At 42.7% G+C, this 18117-nt stretch overlaps 3 protein-coding genes across 4 annotated transcripts in view; all 3 read right to left on the reverse strand.

The window, feature by feature from the left end:
- The window catches only part of LOC125006460 (nuclear factor 7, ovary-like), a 1183669-nt gene that overhangs the window by 269654 nt on the left and 895898 nt on the right, over positions 1 to 18117 (reverse strand). The window lies entirely within an intron of this gene.
- LOC125006452 (zinc-binding protein A33-like) lies at positions 223 to 3571 on the reverse strand. 2 transcript variants are annotated; one of them, XM_047582498.1, is made up of 3 exons: positions 3537 to 3571; positions 864 to 2015; positions 223 to 830 (listed from the first exon to the last, which is right to left on the reverse strand). In XM_047582498.1, exons 2-3 carry the CDS (start codon positions 1996 to 1998, stop codon positions 604 to 606), a joined length of 1362 nt encoding a protein of 453 aa, XP_047438454.1. In that variant the 5' UTR covers positions 1999 to 2015; positions 3537 to 3571; the 3' UTR covers positions 223 to 603. The 2 variants fall into 2 exon arrangements, with proteins under 2 accessions (XP_047438454.1, XP_047438453.1); XM_047582497.1 differs by having other exon boundaries at positions 223 to 2015.
- On the reverse strand, positions 9577 to 18018 carry nicn1 (nicolin 1). Its single transcript, XM_047582547.1, has 7 exons — positions 17852 to 18018; positions 15662 to 15808; positions 14712 to 14891; positions 12600 to 12713; positions 11067 to 11135; positions 10069 to 10173; positions 9577 to 9859 (listed from the first exon to the last, which is right to left on the reverse strand). The coding sequence occupies exons 2-7, from the start codon at positions 15803 to 15805 to the stop codon at positions 9818 to 9820; spliced, it is 654 nt and encodes a 217-aa protein (XP_047438503.1). The 5' UTR covers positions 15806 to 15808; positions 17852 to 18018; the 3' UTR covers positions 9577 to 9817.

Raw genomic sequence — 18117 nt, forward strand, 5'->3', positions numbered from 1 at the left:
TTCTTTCTATGTATGAATTACCTGGGTTGTTACCAACACCTGGTGAAAAATTCATTTCATATATTTGGAAAAATAACAACAACCTATGACTGAAAGCTGCACTCTTATTGACATTGTTATGTCACATATTTCCTCCAACTGGTTTCAGTGGTAGGTGGTTTCCAAAACATACAACATTAACCTTTCCTCCTCACATTCCAGTCAAAATGAAGACGTGGCGACTGCAATTCTGAACACTTTCCCTTTTTATTATTATACACACAATATTATTAGAAAGTAGATGAAAATAATGACAACAGGTCATAGATTACATGAAATACAGCTCACATCATCAGATCATTCACATCTCGATCATCTGGCAGCTTTTCATTTCTGAAGAGTCAAACATTCAGCTCTGAAATCAACAAGTTTACAAAACCCAAACTAACAGGTTCACAGCAAAAGAATGAATTCCTCTGGCTGAAACGCAATAAAAAACATGAAGATTATTGTACATGTACGTGATTAAGCATTAATAATTTTTTTGTTAGCTCTCTAAACTAACAGTTCTTTTTAGATTCACTGACTTTTGTCTTTGAGAAGGAGGTAATATCATAAATGGAATCATCTGCTCTGATTAACTGTCACAGAGAACTTCACTGGTAAAATCTTCACAGGGAGTTTATTCACAGCATTAATATATGGAAACATCCTCTCAGTGAAAGTGTGTGTGAAGGTGTGTATGTGTATGCAACTATCAAGATCAAAGAAGGACAGATTTCCTCTGTTCAAGTCCAGATTCACTCTGATCCTCTGGAGCTTCTTCTTTACTGGGAGAACAGTGTGAGGAGCTGCTGGTGAATATGTTGAATATTTACCTTTACCAAACCTTATTGTCCACAACCCAGATGGTGTGCGTCCCTTCTTCTGGACACACTCCGCCGACACACCCAGTAACCACCATATGTTATCTCCAACATCAACATCCCAGCTGTGAGTCCCTGAGTTAAAGCCCTCAGAGCCCAGGACAGAACAGAAATAATCAAACCTCTCTGGATTATCAGGAAACTGCTGCCCATCTCCTCCTCTCACACTGGTCAGATCTTCAGACAGGATCAGATCTGGATCAGCAGTGTTTGGATCCAGAATGACAGGAGTGTAGGAGACCAGGTCCTTCATGTTGTTCCAGATGTTGAAGGCAAGGTTGCCCAGATGTTTGGCCTGGTCTATCAGAGCTCCTGAGGGCAGCTGTGGATCATCCAGCAGGGGGCAGTGCTGGACTCTTTCCACTGCAGCCTTGTAGTTGTTGAGGAATGAGACGTCTTCAGCTCTCAGCTCCTCCTCTGTGGCTCTGACTGTGTCTGAAAGAGCTGCTATCTCTCTGCTCAGAGCCTCCATCTTCTCCTTCATCATCTGACTCTTCTGCTCCTCTTCCTCCCTCAGTGCAGCCATCCTGGCCTCCTCTTCCTCTGCTAGAAACTGGTGAAGCTTCTTGAACTGCTCCTTAATCTGCCTCTCTGTGTGTCGGGCCTGGACCTTGATGTGTTTTTCTGTTTGAACAAACTTCACTTTAACTTCTTCACAAACCTTTAACTTCTCCTTTAAGGGCTCCAGAGTTTCCTGAAGGTTCTTTTTGTGCTGTTGTGCAGCTTCATTGATGGGACTGAATCTGTGGTTGGAGTGTTTTTCTGAATCTCTGCAGACGAGACACACTGGCTGCTGATGGTCCAGACAGAAGAGTCTGAGTTTCTCAGAGTGCAGACTGCAGAGAGCCTCTGGAGATCTCTGATCTCTCTCCTGTAAGAAGGACTCACACAGGTTCCTCAGCACCAAGTTTAAAGGTGGATCATCTCTTGAAGATCTTCTCTTACAAACTGGACACTCGTGTAATGGATTCTGTCTCCACCAGTTCTTCAGACAGACTTTACAGAAGCTGTGGCTACAAGACAGAAGAACAGGATCTCTGAAGACCTCCTGACAGACCGGGCAGCAGAAATCATCCTCTAATCTGGAAGCCATTTAGTCTCTGAGTGAAGCTGAAACACAGCAGACACAAAGTCCAGTCAGTCATGGTTTCATTCTAGATCAGAAAATAATAATCCAGAACAAGCAGGTCTAGAAACAACATGTGGGTTGCTCATTTCTACAAGTTGGTGAAATTGTCACTTAAAGCTGCTGTTGGTTAGCTTGCCAGGTAGTGAACATCAGCTAACTGGAGGATAGTATTAATGTGATTTTCACATGTTTATTGACATAAACATGTCTGTGGTACACTTAACTGTCACGATGAGCAGATATTTTTGGTGAACAAGTAACGCCACTTTGTTCTTGTTTCTCCTCCCCCTGGTGCAAAGATGCTTGTGAGCCTATACAGCTGAGCACAAAGCATGACCACATCATTGTTGGTATGAGTCACAGATGGAGGGAGTGGTCTGAAGCCATGTAGGGGCAGGGGCGGAGCTTATATTCAGAACAACTTTTCTACATCACAAATGAGTCGAATCTGAATGGGCTGCAGTGAAAAGTGCAGTAATGACGCTGCGGCAAATTCACAGCCACTGTTGTGGAATGTGAAACTCATAAAATAACATGTTGGCTGGAACTCTCTTCACCATCTCCCAGTTTGTTTTACCACTCATTTGAAGATTTTAAGGTTTGTTGTGTGTTTTCTTCTGTGCAAGCCATCCTACACACTGTTTACACTAATTTGTAATCAATGTTTTTTATTGACTTTGTGTTTGTGTTTCAGTATATGTATGTGTGTGTGTGCGTGTATACACACACGCACACACGCACACATACACACTCACACACACACACACACACACACACACATACATATACACATATGGCATGCCGTTCAGGAAATTAATCATGATATATATGGAATGCTGTATATATTGAATATACATACATTTTCCATTAACATTAGCTGGAAACTAACGCATATTTGTATAACGGTATTTTCGGTATGTAAAACTAATTTGTAAGTTTTGTTTGTCCAGTTTAACAGCGTTTCTCAAGTAAATACTCTAAGCGGATCACTGAGTCACAGTTTTTCTTGGGACCTGTTGTCTACCTGTCGAGCTGTGGTAGCAAGGCAGAATAGAAAGTTTCATTCAATATATTCAAAGATTAATTTCCTGAGTGGCATGCCATATATATGTGTGTGTGTGTGTGTGTGTGTGTGTGTGTGTGTGTGTGTGTGTGTGTGTGTATATATAATGGTTCTATTTTTTTCCTCCTCAACACAATTTGGATTCAGTTCACAACTAATTCAAAACAGCTGGTGGTTGTTCTTCTACTACTTTAATTTTCTAAATCATGTTCTGTTCTACTTAATATTAATAATCTTAGATGGTCTATGATGGTCTTCCTCAACAAAAACTGCTACAGACACATTAAAAACTGGAACTCAGGTTCTCTCTGCAGAGTCTCATCACTTCGCTTCTCTTTGAGCCTTTTCAGTGAGCAGCAGGTATATTTGAAGTATTTCAGTACTTCAGTGTCCTAACCCTGATCTAATGTCTCTGCTGTATAATCAAGGTAAATCTTACCGTGTTAATGTTGCTGTGTGTCATCTCAGTGAGAACGTAAGAGGAATAATAAACTGCTTTTAGTCGCAGTTCATTCAATGTTTGGGGCGGAGCTTTGTATGTCACATGACTTTTTTGATTGGAATACATTAATATGAAACCTGGAAGTATGTTACACTCCTTCCTATCCCTATATTAGTGTGTGTTCACAACACTTTTGTTTCAGTTTGGAAGTAGAAAGTTATAGCTCTAAAGTTAGTTTAGATTAATTATTTCATGCTGCAGCCACGTTTCAGTCTGAATATTTATATATTTATATAGTCCATATTTAATTTTTAGTTTTTCTTTTCAAACAAGGAATTCAGATTTTATTGGGCTCTTATAAATAACTCTTTGACAGAGTGTTCTCAGTTGCCTGAGTTTGGAAGTAGAAAGTTAGAGCTCGTTTAAGCCTTTTTAAAGTCATGCTTTACTCCCCACCTGACATTTAGAGCTGAAGAGGAAACCTCAGAAAGTCCAGTCAGCTCTTTTTTTCCCCCTATTTCCTTATTTTTTCTTATTTCTTCCAACATGACACGCCAGTCAGCACATTGAAAAGGAAAGCCAGTTTGTTTGGTCATTTAGCCTTTTGGTGAACCTGGTGCTGACTGCAGAGTACTCCAAGTATTTTAATACTCCATCCTGAAAGTGTGTAATAAAGTGGAATCTCACCGTTTAGTCAGGATCTTTAACAATTCCTTGTTGGCATCTGTGATTTGTGTGAAAAAATTGTTGGGGTTGGTGGCGGTGGGTGGAAGGGCTGCGGTGGCTGGTGGGTGTGGGGGATACGGGGGGGCCGCTCTGGCCTGCACTGGCTGGTGTTCGCTTGGTCGGTCTGGGGGTGCTCGTCATCACTCGCAATCTGCGCTGGGGTGTGGCATGCCCCGTGGCTACGGTGGTTCTCTGGTCTTGTCACCCATGCCCCCCACACTGGGGTGGAGGTTCTCGGGCGCTGGGGCTTCTGACCTGGCTCTGGGCCCTGTTAATGGTCTCACTCATATTTAGGGAATGCCCACATGCATGTGTGTTGTCACCTGCCAGCCCGTGCTGGATCACATCAAAAAGAATTGATGAGTCCCGGCTATTAAGGGCTGGATTATTCGCTTTCACTCTGTCACTACGTGCCCTATGGCAGACTTCTCTCCTTCCATTGGGACACCCTTACCCCCCTGGACTCGCTCATCTCTCCAGAGATCTGCACAACACCCCCCTGTACCCAGTCATACCTGAGTCAGGTGACTTGGGAAGCACAGAACCCTACACTCCACTAGTTCCTACGAGCACCACTTGCAAGAAGTTCAACTGAGAAGTTGTTTCTCTTCCTCAAAATGATTTTAATGAAAGTTTATTTCTTGAAAAAGAGAAAGACGACGTGTAGAGGACAGCGGAGGACGTCTTCGTCTTCTTCCTCAACTTTTTTTTCAGTGGTTTCTCCCCCAATAACCAGTGACTTAGACTGAGAATTAAATGCATCTTATGACAGAGTGGGTTCGCTGGTCAGATCTGGGGACACGCAGAGAAACTGGAAAGAGGAAACTGCACCAACACACTCCGACCTAAGAATGAGGAAATGAAAGTGTCTCTTCTCAGTCTTGTCATTGTGTCTCTCTGTGTCTCTCTGTGTCTCTCTGAGGTCCTGCACAGATATAAATACAGTTTCTAGAGTCCAGCATCTAGACAACAACCATTCACACAACAATAAAACATGACATGGCCTGGGTTCAAGTACGATTAATATAAGGCAGAAAGCAGAATAAATAGTGATAAAGGAGAATAAAAAAGAGAGAATAAAATTGGATAAAAATAAAACTCAGGTGCTGATTTTTGGAGCGTTAGTGTTGATGGTTTGTCCTCAGGGGCCACGGTAGTCTGTAGAGACTGAAAACCAGCTCCTCACGTTTCATTATTTGACACATAAACCACCCAAAAAACATTTACAAGTCAAGTTTCCTTCTCTTCAGTTTAGGGAAGATTTTTCTGAGTCTAAGGAGCTTCTTCAGTTCTTCAGTGGGTAAAACCATCAGAAAGAAACTACTGGGGCTGTTTGTCCCTGTCCTCTGTCCCTAATGGTCCAGACCCATTATCGTCCTAAGCTCCAGTCTCCAGGTGTGAACGGGGACAGAAGTTAAGACTAGATTTCAAATAGACGTCAAACTTCCTCCAGTGCCTTAAAACTAAAGAAGCTTCCTGGTGAAACCTACATGATGAAACCATGATCTGGACGACAACGACGAGGGCAGGTTCCAGGTTTCACGCTGTTTCTGAATGAGAAACGTGTTTTCAGGATGAAGCAGTTACATCACGACTGTCTCTTTATTTACGACTGAAATAAAGGTTCAACGTGTTCATCATCCAGTGCTCAGTAAAAAAAAAACTGCAGTCAGGGTCAGCAGGAGGAGGTCAGGGTGGATGGTGGGTGTACGAGAACCATTAAATGGGTTTAACTGAACCCTGAACATGAAACAAGTCAACACACAACTCTACATGAGAGTCTCTGATCCATCCACCAGTGTCTTTTTATCTGATTCATGTTTGCTGCTAATATAAATCTTAAATGAACAGTTTGGATGAAGCAACTGAGACTCCAGCTGACCTCATTCAACGATTTTTTGGATTACCATGACCTGGATGACTGAGAGCCTTCACAGACATTTAGCTTAGCTTAAAGACTGACAGTGACAGCCTCAGAGGAACTAACTTTCATTTAAAATGTGATGGAAACTAGGAAAATAAAAGTGTCATTTAATGTCTGATATATGTTGCGATTACCAAAGAAGAATGAGTTCAGATAATCAGCAGGTGGAGGTCATTCTCCACATGTCATTAAAAAGAAAAAGCTCTATTTGAAGCTCAGAAAACAAAACGTGATTCTTTCATCTGGTTCACTGCTAATATTCTTCGGTCCTGCTCAGAACCACAGTTAAGACTTTCTCGATCTGGATGAGCAAAAAAGTGTCTCATGACGAGTCTTCCATCCTCTGGTCTTTTCTCTGGCTGTCAGAGGCCACGACACCGCTGTCACAGTCTCACCTCAATAAATGATTCATGGTGTCGGGGTGAAGAGCAGCAGAGGCTCCGTCTCTCAACGTAGAGAACGATGCGACGCTGCAGACATCCAATCAGATTCATGCTGGACTCAGGGATCCATCCCAGAGGAGGTCTCTGGCTTCTTCTTGGGCTCATTAGATCACATCAGATATACATATAACAGTCCAGAGGATCCCCTCTGACCCAGGGCATGAACCTGCAACATTAACCCCAGAACACTGATTCTGAACTATTGTTGTCACCTGGCTTTTGTTGTGTTGCTGCTGTCAGATTTGTGTGAGTGTGTGTGTCCTTCAGGCTGCTCAGTGATGTCATCGCTGCAGTGCCTTTAGTTTCCTCCGGGCTCATGTTTGATTGTAATAATCATGTTTCTGTAATAACAATGATAATAATAATAATTCTGCAACATTTCTTCATTACACTGTTTATTTTATTTTAAGAGATAATAATTATTTCTTATTTTATTTGAATCTAATCTAAATTTACTCACTTTTATGTGCAGCTAAGCTACTGTGATTAAGTAAGTCTGTCTAAGTCTCAGTAAGAACTGTTATTATTAGTTTTATGGCATCGTACCGTCCACATCCCTCATCCTGTCTGAACAAAACACAACTAAAGCTAATTTAACTGTAGCAGCCGTTACCTCCACATGTTTATTCTTTGATACGGAGCTAGATGAGCACTCCTATGTCATTCTTATTTAGTGTAAAGCTTAAGAATAAATATCATTTAATGGTAGCTTTTATAAAAGTATTAATAATTGGTAAATGTTCCATAAATGTTCAGTAACAGAATAGTTCATTAAATTAAAACCTGTCCATGGTGAACCTGTTTGTCTTTGCAGTAAAACACGTGGAGTCGTTGTTATTTCTACCCTCTCTCTATTTTATGAGACTTTGTGGACTTGGATGCAGAGCTTCAGCAGAGCGTCAGACAGGAAGAAAGGCTGAGAAAAGCAAACGAGGTGAAAGGAGGTGGGAGGCAGAAAGAAAGCGAGGCCGGGCGGGAGGATGTTTGTGCACCTTCCTCTCGATGCTCACACACAAATCAGCCACAACAAAAAACTGAGCGCACCACAAATCTGCAGAGGCAGCTGTCGACTCGAGAGCACTTGACATTTAAATTCATGCGTCTGGCCCTGTCCTGCACCCTGCATGGTGATGCATCCTGATACAGGAGGAGGAGGAGGAGGAGGAGGAGGAGGAGGAGGAGGAGGAGGAGGACACTGAGTTGATGTCCACTGTGTTGATGTCCACTGCTGCAGCGTGACATCAACGACTCATTCAGAGGGTCACGTCTGCAGCGTGAACCTGCAGCAGTGGAGGGAGGAGTCTACGCCTCCATCATGTCTGGGTTCTCCTCCTGAGTCACCTGGAGGCGGCAGAAAGGTTCTCTCTGACGAGAGTCTGATGAACAGTCTCTACTCAGAGTCTCTCCATCTGGATTCCATGTTTCTACTGACACAGACCAGATAGACCTCAGCATCTACTGGATCCCCCTCCAACCAATCAGAGAGAAGATCTACACCGATCAGCCACAACATTATGACCATGAGAAGAAGTGGATGACATTTACACCGTCCTGTTCAGTGTGATCTGCTGGGGAACTTTTAGACCGGATATTCATTCATGTGGATGTTACTTAGACATGTAGCCCCCACCTGGACCAGACCAGTCCCTCCTCCCACCCCTCACCCCACCCCATAGCAGTGACACTCCTTGACAGGAGCAGGAGCAGGATGCACCCTCACACTAAAACACTTTAGGAACAACTCAAATAAACATGAAGAACACCAGGTATTGACCTGACCTCCAGATTCACTAGATCCCAAACTGATCCAGTATAAGTGGGCTGATCCACAGAGGCCCCTCCAGACTGACCTTTGTGGACGTGCAGGTGTCTCACCTGGACGTCTCACCTGGACGTCTCACCTGGACGTCTCACCTTAACTCCTCCTCTGTATTTCAGGCAGAGCCGGTGAGAATCTGTGACGTAGTTTTATGTTGGATGTAAATGAGGAGCACTAGGTCCAGTTAAATCAGGTCTCTGTGGAAGAATATCACACAAAGGAGCTTGAGATGTGCTTCGTCCTCCACAGCCCCGACCAGAGCGTTAGAGTTCACAGAGGCAGCCACGCCTGCTTCCTCCTGCACTCGTAAAGATAACCAACACATCCAGGTCTAAATTATAGTTCAGCTTCACTGCATCATTATCTCTACGTAGACTGGAGGACATGGTGCATGACATCCGTTTATTCCACTCACATTCATATTTAAACTCCTATTACTTCCTTCTGTTTCCTTTCCTTATTGTTACTGATACAGACAAGTTGTTCCATGCAACGAGATTTAGTTTCTGATCTTGATAAACACTGTTCCACTGTGTTCACTGTGTTCTGTTCCTGCAGATCTTTAATGCTCATGTCTGGATGTGTTCGGTCTAATTCCAGGTGGAACATGTGACCCAGTGAACGCATGAAGCAGCGTCTCCCTGTAGACACGTGTTCGTTATTTTAGAGGATAATTAGATAAAGTTCTGTTCTGTGATTAGTGGAGTCAGAAAAAAACCCAGAAACATCATCAGCCTGTTCTCTCATCGCTGAACGTTTATCTTTTCCAGACACTGTTTTTATCATGTGGATCATACGAGTCTGGTTCCCTTTAGAATCCATTCAAAGACCTTCCTGACTCCATGGCTCTGGTTTCTATCTCTGACCTTTAACAACCAGACGCCCGGATCAGAACTGGTGCCCCTCAGGACCAGGTCCCTGGTCTGATCCAGGGCCCAGCAGAGAACTAACGGGGCAGTGGTCTGAGCACCTGAATCAGATTTTAATTAACTGTGTGTCATTGTGATTAGTCCTTGATGACAGGTTAATGCTGTAATGTTTGTAGCTCATCATCATGTTGCTCCGTCGTTACATTTCCTAAAAACTGGACTCAGCAGAAGAACCACACAACTACACACTTTGGTTTTCAGTATTTATGATGAGATGCCTCCTGAAACCATCACACATTCATTCACTTCTTCTTCTTCTCCTTCTTCTTGTTCAGCAGGACACTGCTGCCCCCATGTGTCCACAGATATTAGTGTTCAGATGTTGTGCTCCTCACAGGAGGAGGATTAAAGTGGTGAAGGTTAAATATCGCGTTTCCATCGTCGGGTTCATGTTGTGTTGCTCCTCTTAGAGTCACCATCAATTCCTCACGGCCTCCTCACGTCAGGGACAGGAGGTTGATGTCGTAGCATCCGTCCACCTGCAGACACACAACCATCACACAACCATCACACAACCAACACACAACCAGCACACAACCAGCACACAACCAGGAAACTTCTCGTTACTTCTGACAAACAGACGTCAAATGGAAAAAAAGAAGCTTTAACAGACTCATGTGGAGGAGGTTGAGTTAAACATGTGACCTCCCTCCTCTCTCCTGATTGGACGGTTGGTTTTCAGACTCACGTCAAAGCGTCCGATGGAGGCCGTGGTCTGGTTGGTCTGCATCACCTCAGTCAGAGCCCACATCTGCTGGAGACTGGAGGACACAGTCTGAGGGTCTGGGAGGCCCTGAGGACACATAGAGACAGTCTGAGGACACATAGAGACAGTCTGAGGGTCTGGGAGGCCCTGAGGACACATAGAGACAGTCTGAGGACACATAGAGACAGTCTGAGGGTCTGGGAGGCCCTGAGGACACATAGAGACAGTCTGAGGACACATAGAAACAGTCTGAGGACACAAAGAGACAGTCTGAGGGTCTGGGAGGCCCTGAGGACACATAGAGACAGTCTGAGGACACATAGAGACAGTCTGAGGGTCTGGGAGGCCCTGAGGACACATAGAGACAGTCTGAGGACACATAGAGACAATCTGAGGGTCTGGGAGGCCCTGAGGACACATAGAGACAGTCTGAGGACACATAGAAACAGTCTGAGGACACATAGAGACAGTCTGAGGGTCTGGGAGGCCCTGAGGACACATAAAGACATTTATCACTACATCACTACACTGACACCTGGCAGACTATGAGTCATAGAGTCTCATTAGGACGACTTGTCCACATGGTGGCGCTGCTGCTGATTTACACACAGACTGAGGTATCAGGAAGTAGCTTTTTACTCCAACTCATCCAGCTGAACTCATCCAGAACAGAACAATGATCTGGATCAGTGGTATCATGACGCTGGTTATCAGCTCAGTAACTGAACCAGGTTTGTGTTGTTGTGAATCGTATGAGGGCGGATTCTAACGCAGCAGAACCATCACAACCATGAGGCTGATCCACAAAGACTGATTCTCCTCAGATATGAAGAAGAAAAGTCAAACACATCGAAGAGACGCCATAAGGCAAAGGACTGCAGACTAAATGAATGCAAATTACACATCAGTGGCTGAGTTAATTCAGATTTAACGAAGCCACATGCTCAGAGAGACACTCGTAGGAAGGAGACGCCTCCTACCTCCAGATCAGGATGCTGGTCCACCACAGTCAGGTCAGACAGCCAATCAGAAACCTCCTTCTCTGGGTCCTGGAACCAGGAGCAACACATGAAATGATACTTTACACTATATATTATATCTGATCTGACATCTAATAATTTTTACTGCTTGTTTTCTATCATATTTGAATGTTTGAGCCTTTGTGTCATTTTATCTGAACAGTTCAAACACTTTCTTCTTTTCTTTGAATTGATCTTTTTCATTTTGAGCTGCAGTAGAAAACAAATGTTTTATTTGTCATTGTTCAGACAAAGAAAGACAAAAATAACTAAGGTCTGTGTCAGTGAATATATTATGGGTAGAGGTAGGTTGGAGGCTCCGCCCCCTGCCTGATCTACCTGGATTGACTGCACCTGCACTCGTTGCACAGCTGCAGCCGATCAGCCTGGGTTTTAAAGCAGACTGAGTCCAGCAGCTCAGATGTATGAGTGATACCAGAGGGTAAACACCTTCAGTTTGCTCTCTCGGTTGTGTTGTGTTGTGTTGTGTTGTGTTGTGTTGTGTTGTGTTGTGTTGTGTTGTGTTGTGTTGTGTTGTGTTGTGTGTCATCTTTATTTTGTGAAGAGGTTTATTTTCTCCTAACATCACCAGAAATCCCTTGTTTTTTTGTTTTGGGTCTGTCCTTTTAATATATTTAGTGGGAGTTTGTTAGTTTGACTCCATCTCCTTTTAGACCCCAAAAGACCCAGTTACTTTATTCCTTGTTAGTTTCTCCACAGCGACCTCAGTTTGTGATTTTGTTGGGAGGGAAACGTAACAATATGAGTGAATTTTTGAACGGTGAATCTCTGCAACACTACACGTCAAAGATGTGGCGCTGTGTCAGAATCCTCAGATGCAGTAAAGTGTCGGTGGAGATTAAACCTGCTCTGATGTAGTTTTCATTATGATCTCATCGGCAAAGCAGTTACAGGTCTCTTCAATGAAGTAAATCATATATATGCACTGGCCACTTTATTAGGTACAGCTGTTCAATAGCTTGTTAATAGTTAATCAGCCAATCACATGGCTGCAGTTCCATGAACGTGTTCATGTGGAGGAGATAAAGACAGTTCAAACTGAGCATCATAAGGAAGAAGCTGGATTTAAGAGACTGTCAACTTGGTCTGGTTGTTGGTGTCAGATGAAATGAAAGTGGCCATTTTGGAGATGGCTGCTAAAAGCTGCTGACTGCTGGGCCTGCATGAGGATTAAACATGAAGTACTGATGTTTGTGCTTCAGAGACTCATTCAGAGGGTCACGTCTGGTAGTTTAACATGTTAACACAGAGTTCAGTGTGATGTTTTATCTCTAACACACTGAGAGAGAATCAGTGAATCTGAAGGAAAATAAAGACTGAGCATTAAAGTGATGATGAAAGGAGAGACCTCCACCTCATTAGGTTCAGTCCTCTTGTTCTCTCCTATAATAAATGTCAGATTACTTTAGTTTCTACAGAACAGCTTTTCTGTAAATTAAAAAATGAAATGGAATAAAAGGATGTTCTCCTGACCGGCTCCATGTGAGGGAAGACTCTGATCTCCTGGAGGCTGAAGCTGAGCCAGGCGGAGGACGGCTGCCTGAGGATCAGTCTGACCGAAACCACGTGATCCGGCTCCACCGCCATCTGGTTTAACGACGACACAGAACTTTAGAAGATCTAAGACACAACCACACCGCATCTAAACAACAACAACAGAGAATAGTTCAGCTTTTTAATCTCATACATAATGTGGAGCTACTTCAGGTGCAGATAGGTGGCGCCATCCCTCAGGTGGTTCATCTACCAGCTCTGTTCACCTCCTTCTTCTTCTGTGACTGTTTTTTTTGTTTGTTTTTTTTTTTCCACCAGTTATCTGAGCATCTTAATCAGATAAGAAGAACTTTAGTGGAATTTTAGTCTGAGTAACGTGTTTACATGCACTTACGTTGTCCAGTTAAAGTCAGATTAAGGTCATTTAGTTTTTTCACATGCATGTAAACATGATCTGGTGTCAGTCCACATGTGCAGGTGATCTGGACCCATCTGACCTCATTCCTTTGGTTAGTGTGAACACTCGGTGAGTCCACAGATAACCACCCTGTGTGCATTTGACTCCTCCAGTCACAGAACACATTTAAATAATAAAGTATTAAAACAACAAAAATAATTTTCTGGTTTTTGAGAAGCTGCTGAGACTCTGTGGACACACAAACAGTCTTCAGCTTCTCAGAGTCGAGTAAATATTCTTTAACAAAAACAACCCCCTGAACGGACGTAGTTTTTCCTGGAGACTTTAAATCCTCCTGCACAGAGTCACTGCAGCATAATAATGATCCCTTAAGGCGGAATATGACAAACAATAACTCATAAAAAATGAATGAGCATCAATTACACCATCTCAATTACCCTTTAAAGCGGCCGGCCTCGGAGCAAACTCTGCGGTAAACAAAAATTAAATCACCGCTCGCCATCTGGCTTCATTTGCATAGAGAATAAACAAGAAATAAACAAAAGAAATGAAAAATAAGTCTGTTTGCATTGTCTCCATAAATCAACATTACAGCGCTCATTGTGCTTTTCTCTGGGAGTCGGCTGGATGGACTCCAACACAGCTCACAGCAGAATGAGCCGTGGCAGCGTGGAGGAGTTTTTATGGCCGAGAGGAAACTGATTTACAGACGAGAAGAAGACGAGGGCGTCACTAGATGATCAGGAAATAAGACGGAGGGTTCTTAGAACAGTCACTGTTGCTGGACAAGTTGTCGTCATCTTTCATCATTCATCATGTTGGAGTTAGAGAATCAGAGCTCTGAAGAGTCACAGCCAGAAGGTTCTGGGTTCTAATGAGGTTCTCCGTGTGTCTGTGTGGGTTCCCCCCAGGTTCTCCAGCTTCATCCCACCCAAGACATATTATAATATTAGAAAATTCTTATTGTGACCTTGTTCTACTCTCATATTTATACATATGTGGAGAAAATGTAGTTTTTTTTTTGTTTTTTTTTTTTTAGCTTGAAAGTTTTTATCCATGTTTAAAATCTATGAAATATCTAATATATTTAAATCTATGGAATATCTATAAAATTATTTAAATCTATGGAATATCTATATAATTATTTAAATCTATGGAATATCTATATAATTATTTAAATCTATGGAATATCTAATATTTAAATCTATGGAATATCTAATATTTAAATCTATGAAATGTCTAATATTTAAATCTATGAAATGTCTAATATATTTAAATCTATGGAATATCTATATAATACCTATGAAACAAGCACTTATCCGCCTTTAAGGATTCCATAAAGAACCATTTATGGGATCTAAAAGAACTGTTTTAATGGTTCTTTGAGGCACCTCTATGGGTTCTATGTAGAACGGTTACTGGAAAGGTTCTTGCTGAATGGTTCTGTTGAACCAAAAGTGTTTTTCTGTGGCATCACTCTAAAGAACTGTTTTTGGTTCCAGATAGTACCTTTAGTTTAGAGGGGTGTGAGTCCTGTGACAGACCAGAGACCTGTCCAGGGTGGCCCCGCCCTCCATCCAATGAGAGCAAGGATCCAGCCCCCCCCCCGGTCCCGTGGACCTGACTGGAGCAGAACCAGTTTCCAGTAAAGACACGTCATGAAAGCAGCTCACCTGCATCCTGTGGATGGAGCAGTAGTCTTGGGAGCCCCCCTCGGTGTGGGGGTTGTCCATCAGAGGCAGGTCTCTGAGGGCGGTGCACCACTTAGCGGGGGCCTCCTGGCCCGGGCTCCTCCTCAGCAGACGCACAGACACGTAGGCCGTGTAGTAGTTCTTAAAGGTGATCTCTTCGATCTGAAAGGATCAGAGTGGAACCTGAATGAATGTGCTCTTTGTTTCTTGGTGACGTGTTGAAGATGAAGTGAAGCTTGTGTTGAGAGTCAGGCTCATTAAACCGTGTTGGAGCCTCCGGTCCATCATGGGTCTTAACCCATTGTTGAAGAAACACTGATTCTGCCAAATCACAGCGTTCCCATTAAAAGCCAAAGACGGCACCATGAAACGCTGCTACAGATAATTCCTCCGTGAATAATACTCGCTGCTAAACTCGTCGACGCCTTTGAAGATTGTAGCTTAGAGCTAATGAGGAGTCGCTCTGCATTAAAAATGATTCTCTAATTAGGACTAAATACAGAAAAGTAGGTCAGTGACCAAAATGTTTGAAGTCTCTCAAGAGAGAAAACTACTTTCATATTAAAACAACTGTTTTGTAAGTGTGTGTGTGTGTGTGTGTGTTTGCTGCGTTGTTAGACATGAAATGAGATTAAGACTAAGAGGAAATGATCCTAAAGCCATGTTAACCAAATAATACATTCACATTCCTTTCTTTAATAATGAATTTGTCTATAAAATGTCAAAATGTATTCAAATTTCTGGTTTATTCATGACTTGAGAGAAACGGGAACCAGAAATTAAAACTTCCAGTGACTTTAACAGTTACTCATTTATCTGTAATTTGTGTTTTTCCTCGTTCAGAGGTTTGATTCTGGTCTTAGATGAGTGCACGTCGGGTCTCTGTGTCTCTGTGATGGTCTTAGCTTGGTATTTCTATCTGAGTGTCTTACATTGACGGGTTTTCCGAAGGGCAGCGTGACGTCGACCACACAGACGCCGGAGTGGGAGTCTGTTCTGACGTCTCCGATCTGCAGGTAGACCGGAGGTTTGACGGTGCAGGTCACGGGTTTGACGTCGTCGGTGCTTCCACTCATCCTCTGCAAACAAATGAGATGATTCAACGGTTTAAATCTTTCTCTCCATCCATCAGGACTGATAATATAATAAGTCCTACTAGTTTAGGATGGGTTGGTTTCAGTGGGAACAGAATCATGGTCACAAATACAAAATATAGTTTGAAAGTTTTAAATTTAATGAAATAATTAGTTGAAAGACAGAAATCTAGTTCTGAAGTCTCGTATGATGCATCAAAGCTTCCACAAATCCAAGAACCAGAATCAGGTGACTAGTCAAGTTTTCTCTGGGAAATTAAGTCGTTGGACGTTTAGTAGATCAACGATAAAATGATCTGAACAGAATCAACGGAGTCACTCAGGTCAAAGGCGGCAGACAAACAACATTTAAAAGACAAAGACTTTAGGAAGCTACCAGGGACCAGCTCAGTGTTTAAAGCTCAGGACTGGATCAGGATGTCTCTAGTGGACACAGCTGGTCCCCTACATGGACACAGTCTCACTCTTGTCTCAGTGAGCAGATACTGGACGTGTCATCATCCTGACATCCTTCAAGATGATTTGAACCAGAGTCATTTTCCTTGTAAAAATATCCCATAGATGACATTAAACTGTGGCGTAAATGTTGACTCCACCTTTAAATTTGATGAGCAGATTACGTCAGTAGTAAACACATGCTTTGTTTAAATACTTGTATCAATACGCCACCTACAGGCTGCACAGAACACAGCAGCTTTTAACTGGAAAAACTACGAGACCTCATGACACCAGTTAGGATTCATTTTTAAACTTTACTACCAGTTTTTAAGAGTCACCGTCTTTTCTGTGAGCGCTGAGACCAGCAGACCAGCTGCTACCGGACCTCCCTGATCCAGGCTCAGGACCAGAGTCCATGGAGACTTTAACCTCCCTCTCATGTTTCTCAGGAACGTTTACATGTGCACCATAGAGAGCATCACCACCTGGATGGAAAACTGCACCAGACCGGACTTCCTGGCCCCTAAAGGGGGTTCAGTTTGGTGGAGTGGACCATCAGAAGGTTAAGGGCCGAGAAGATTCTGAACAACCACCAGGCCGGTGTCTCTGTCTGAGGCTGAAGAGTTTCTATCTCTATCATCCGTCTGATCAACTCTGAGTCTAAACTGGACTTAAATACCACTGCATTACTGCACTTGCTCGTCACACAGCTGATTTAAATAACTGTAAATTTAAACCGGAGTAATTGTGATTTTCCTTGTAGAATAAAATATCACTTCAGAGTCTTGTCTTTAAAAAGAGACTGAGACCATGAATGAGCTCCAACATGTTCATCAGTAGCACTCAGTTAGTCTGGATATGTCCTAAAAAGGCTGGAATGATAAGTTATACTGTTTCTCAAGCAGTATCTCCTCTTATTGGACTTTACTTATGTCTTAAAGTTGAACTGAGTCAAACGACGCGTCCTAACTAGAACTATGATTTTAATAAGTGATTTATTTTTAAAAATGCTAATTTAGTTAATTTTCTTGCTTCTACTATTTCACTTTACTGTTTACTTTTCTTATGTCATTTCCTTTGTGGATGAATCAAGTCTAAGTCACACATCACATCATGACACAATGAAAATCTCAAGAGAAAAAATGATCTGCAGGAAAAAAACAAAAAACAATGTGAAACAAAGAAAGATGAACATGATGAGTTTCATCTGAATGAACTGAAGGAGGAAAATGATCTGAACTGATTCTTCCAGGTCAGGGTAAGACTTTAACTCCTTTATATTCATCTTAATCACAAGTGATTTATTTAGGATGACCTGAACCGAGCTACTTTAGCTGCCCTCTACTAGCACCATGGACAGCGACACAGGGTTGACTCATTCACACCTGGTTCCAGAATCAGAATCGGAATCAGAATCAGAATCAGATGCTGCATCACTTGTTAGACTTAAACCTAGTTACTAAACAGTTTGCATAGCAGCTGACGGCGCAGGGAGAGACCTTAGCACAGCAGCTAACAGCCCGTAGAGGTTATTAGGGATGTAGGCTTAAATAAATGAATAAAAACCCGCTGGAGGTTTTCGTAACTCACCTTTTCCCCACAGAGAGGGTCCGCAGGCTGTAAACTAGGAGAAAGAAGAGCAGAAAGGAAGGGAAACGCTGTAAGACGCAAATGTTGACATAAAGCTAAAGCTGCTCCGAGTTAGTTACTTCCTGGTTGTTACCATGGCCACGGCGGGAGTCTTAAAGGGCCAGCAGCCCCCCGACTGAGCTCCGTCAAACAATTCATTTTGATTTAAGTTTGGAATGTTTTTATTTATTTTTTCTACGATTAGTCTAAAAAGTGGAGGAAATGAC

Source organism: Mugil cephalus, chromosome 4, assembly GCF_022458985.1.
Source record: "Mugil cephalus isolate CIBA_MC_2020 chromosome 4, CIBA_Mcephalus_1.1, whole genome shotgun sequence".
In the NCBI taxonomy this organism is placed as follows: domain Eukaryota; kingdom Metazoa; phylum Chordata; class Actinopteri; order Mugiliformes; family Mugilidae; genus Mugil; species Mugil cephalus.

Coding starts and splice junctions, on each gene's coding strand:
- LOC125006452 (XM_047582497.1), bottom strand. CDS start 1,998: ATGGCTTCCAGATTAGAGGATGATTTCTGCTGCCCGGTCTGTCAGGAG.
- nicn1 (XM_047582547.1), bottom strand. CDS start 15,805: ATGAGTGGAAGCACCGACGACGTCAAACCCGTGACCTGCACCGTCAAA. Junction 11,136..12,599: donor TCTTCCCTCACATGGAGCCG/GTCAGGAGAACA, acceptor TCCTGGTTCCAG/GACCCAGAGAAGGAGGTTTC. Junction 9,860..10,068: donor CCTCCATCGGACGCTTTGAC/GTGAGTCTGAAA, acceptor GTGTGTCTGCAG/GTGGACGGATGCTACGACAT.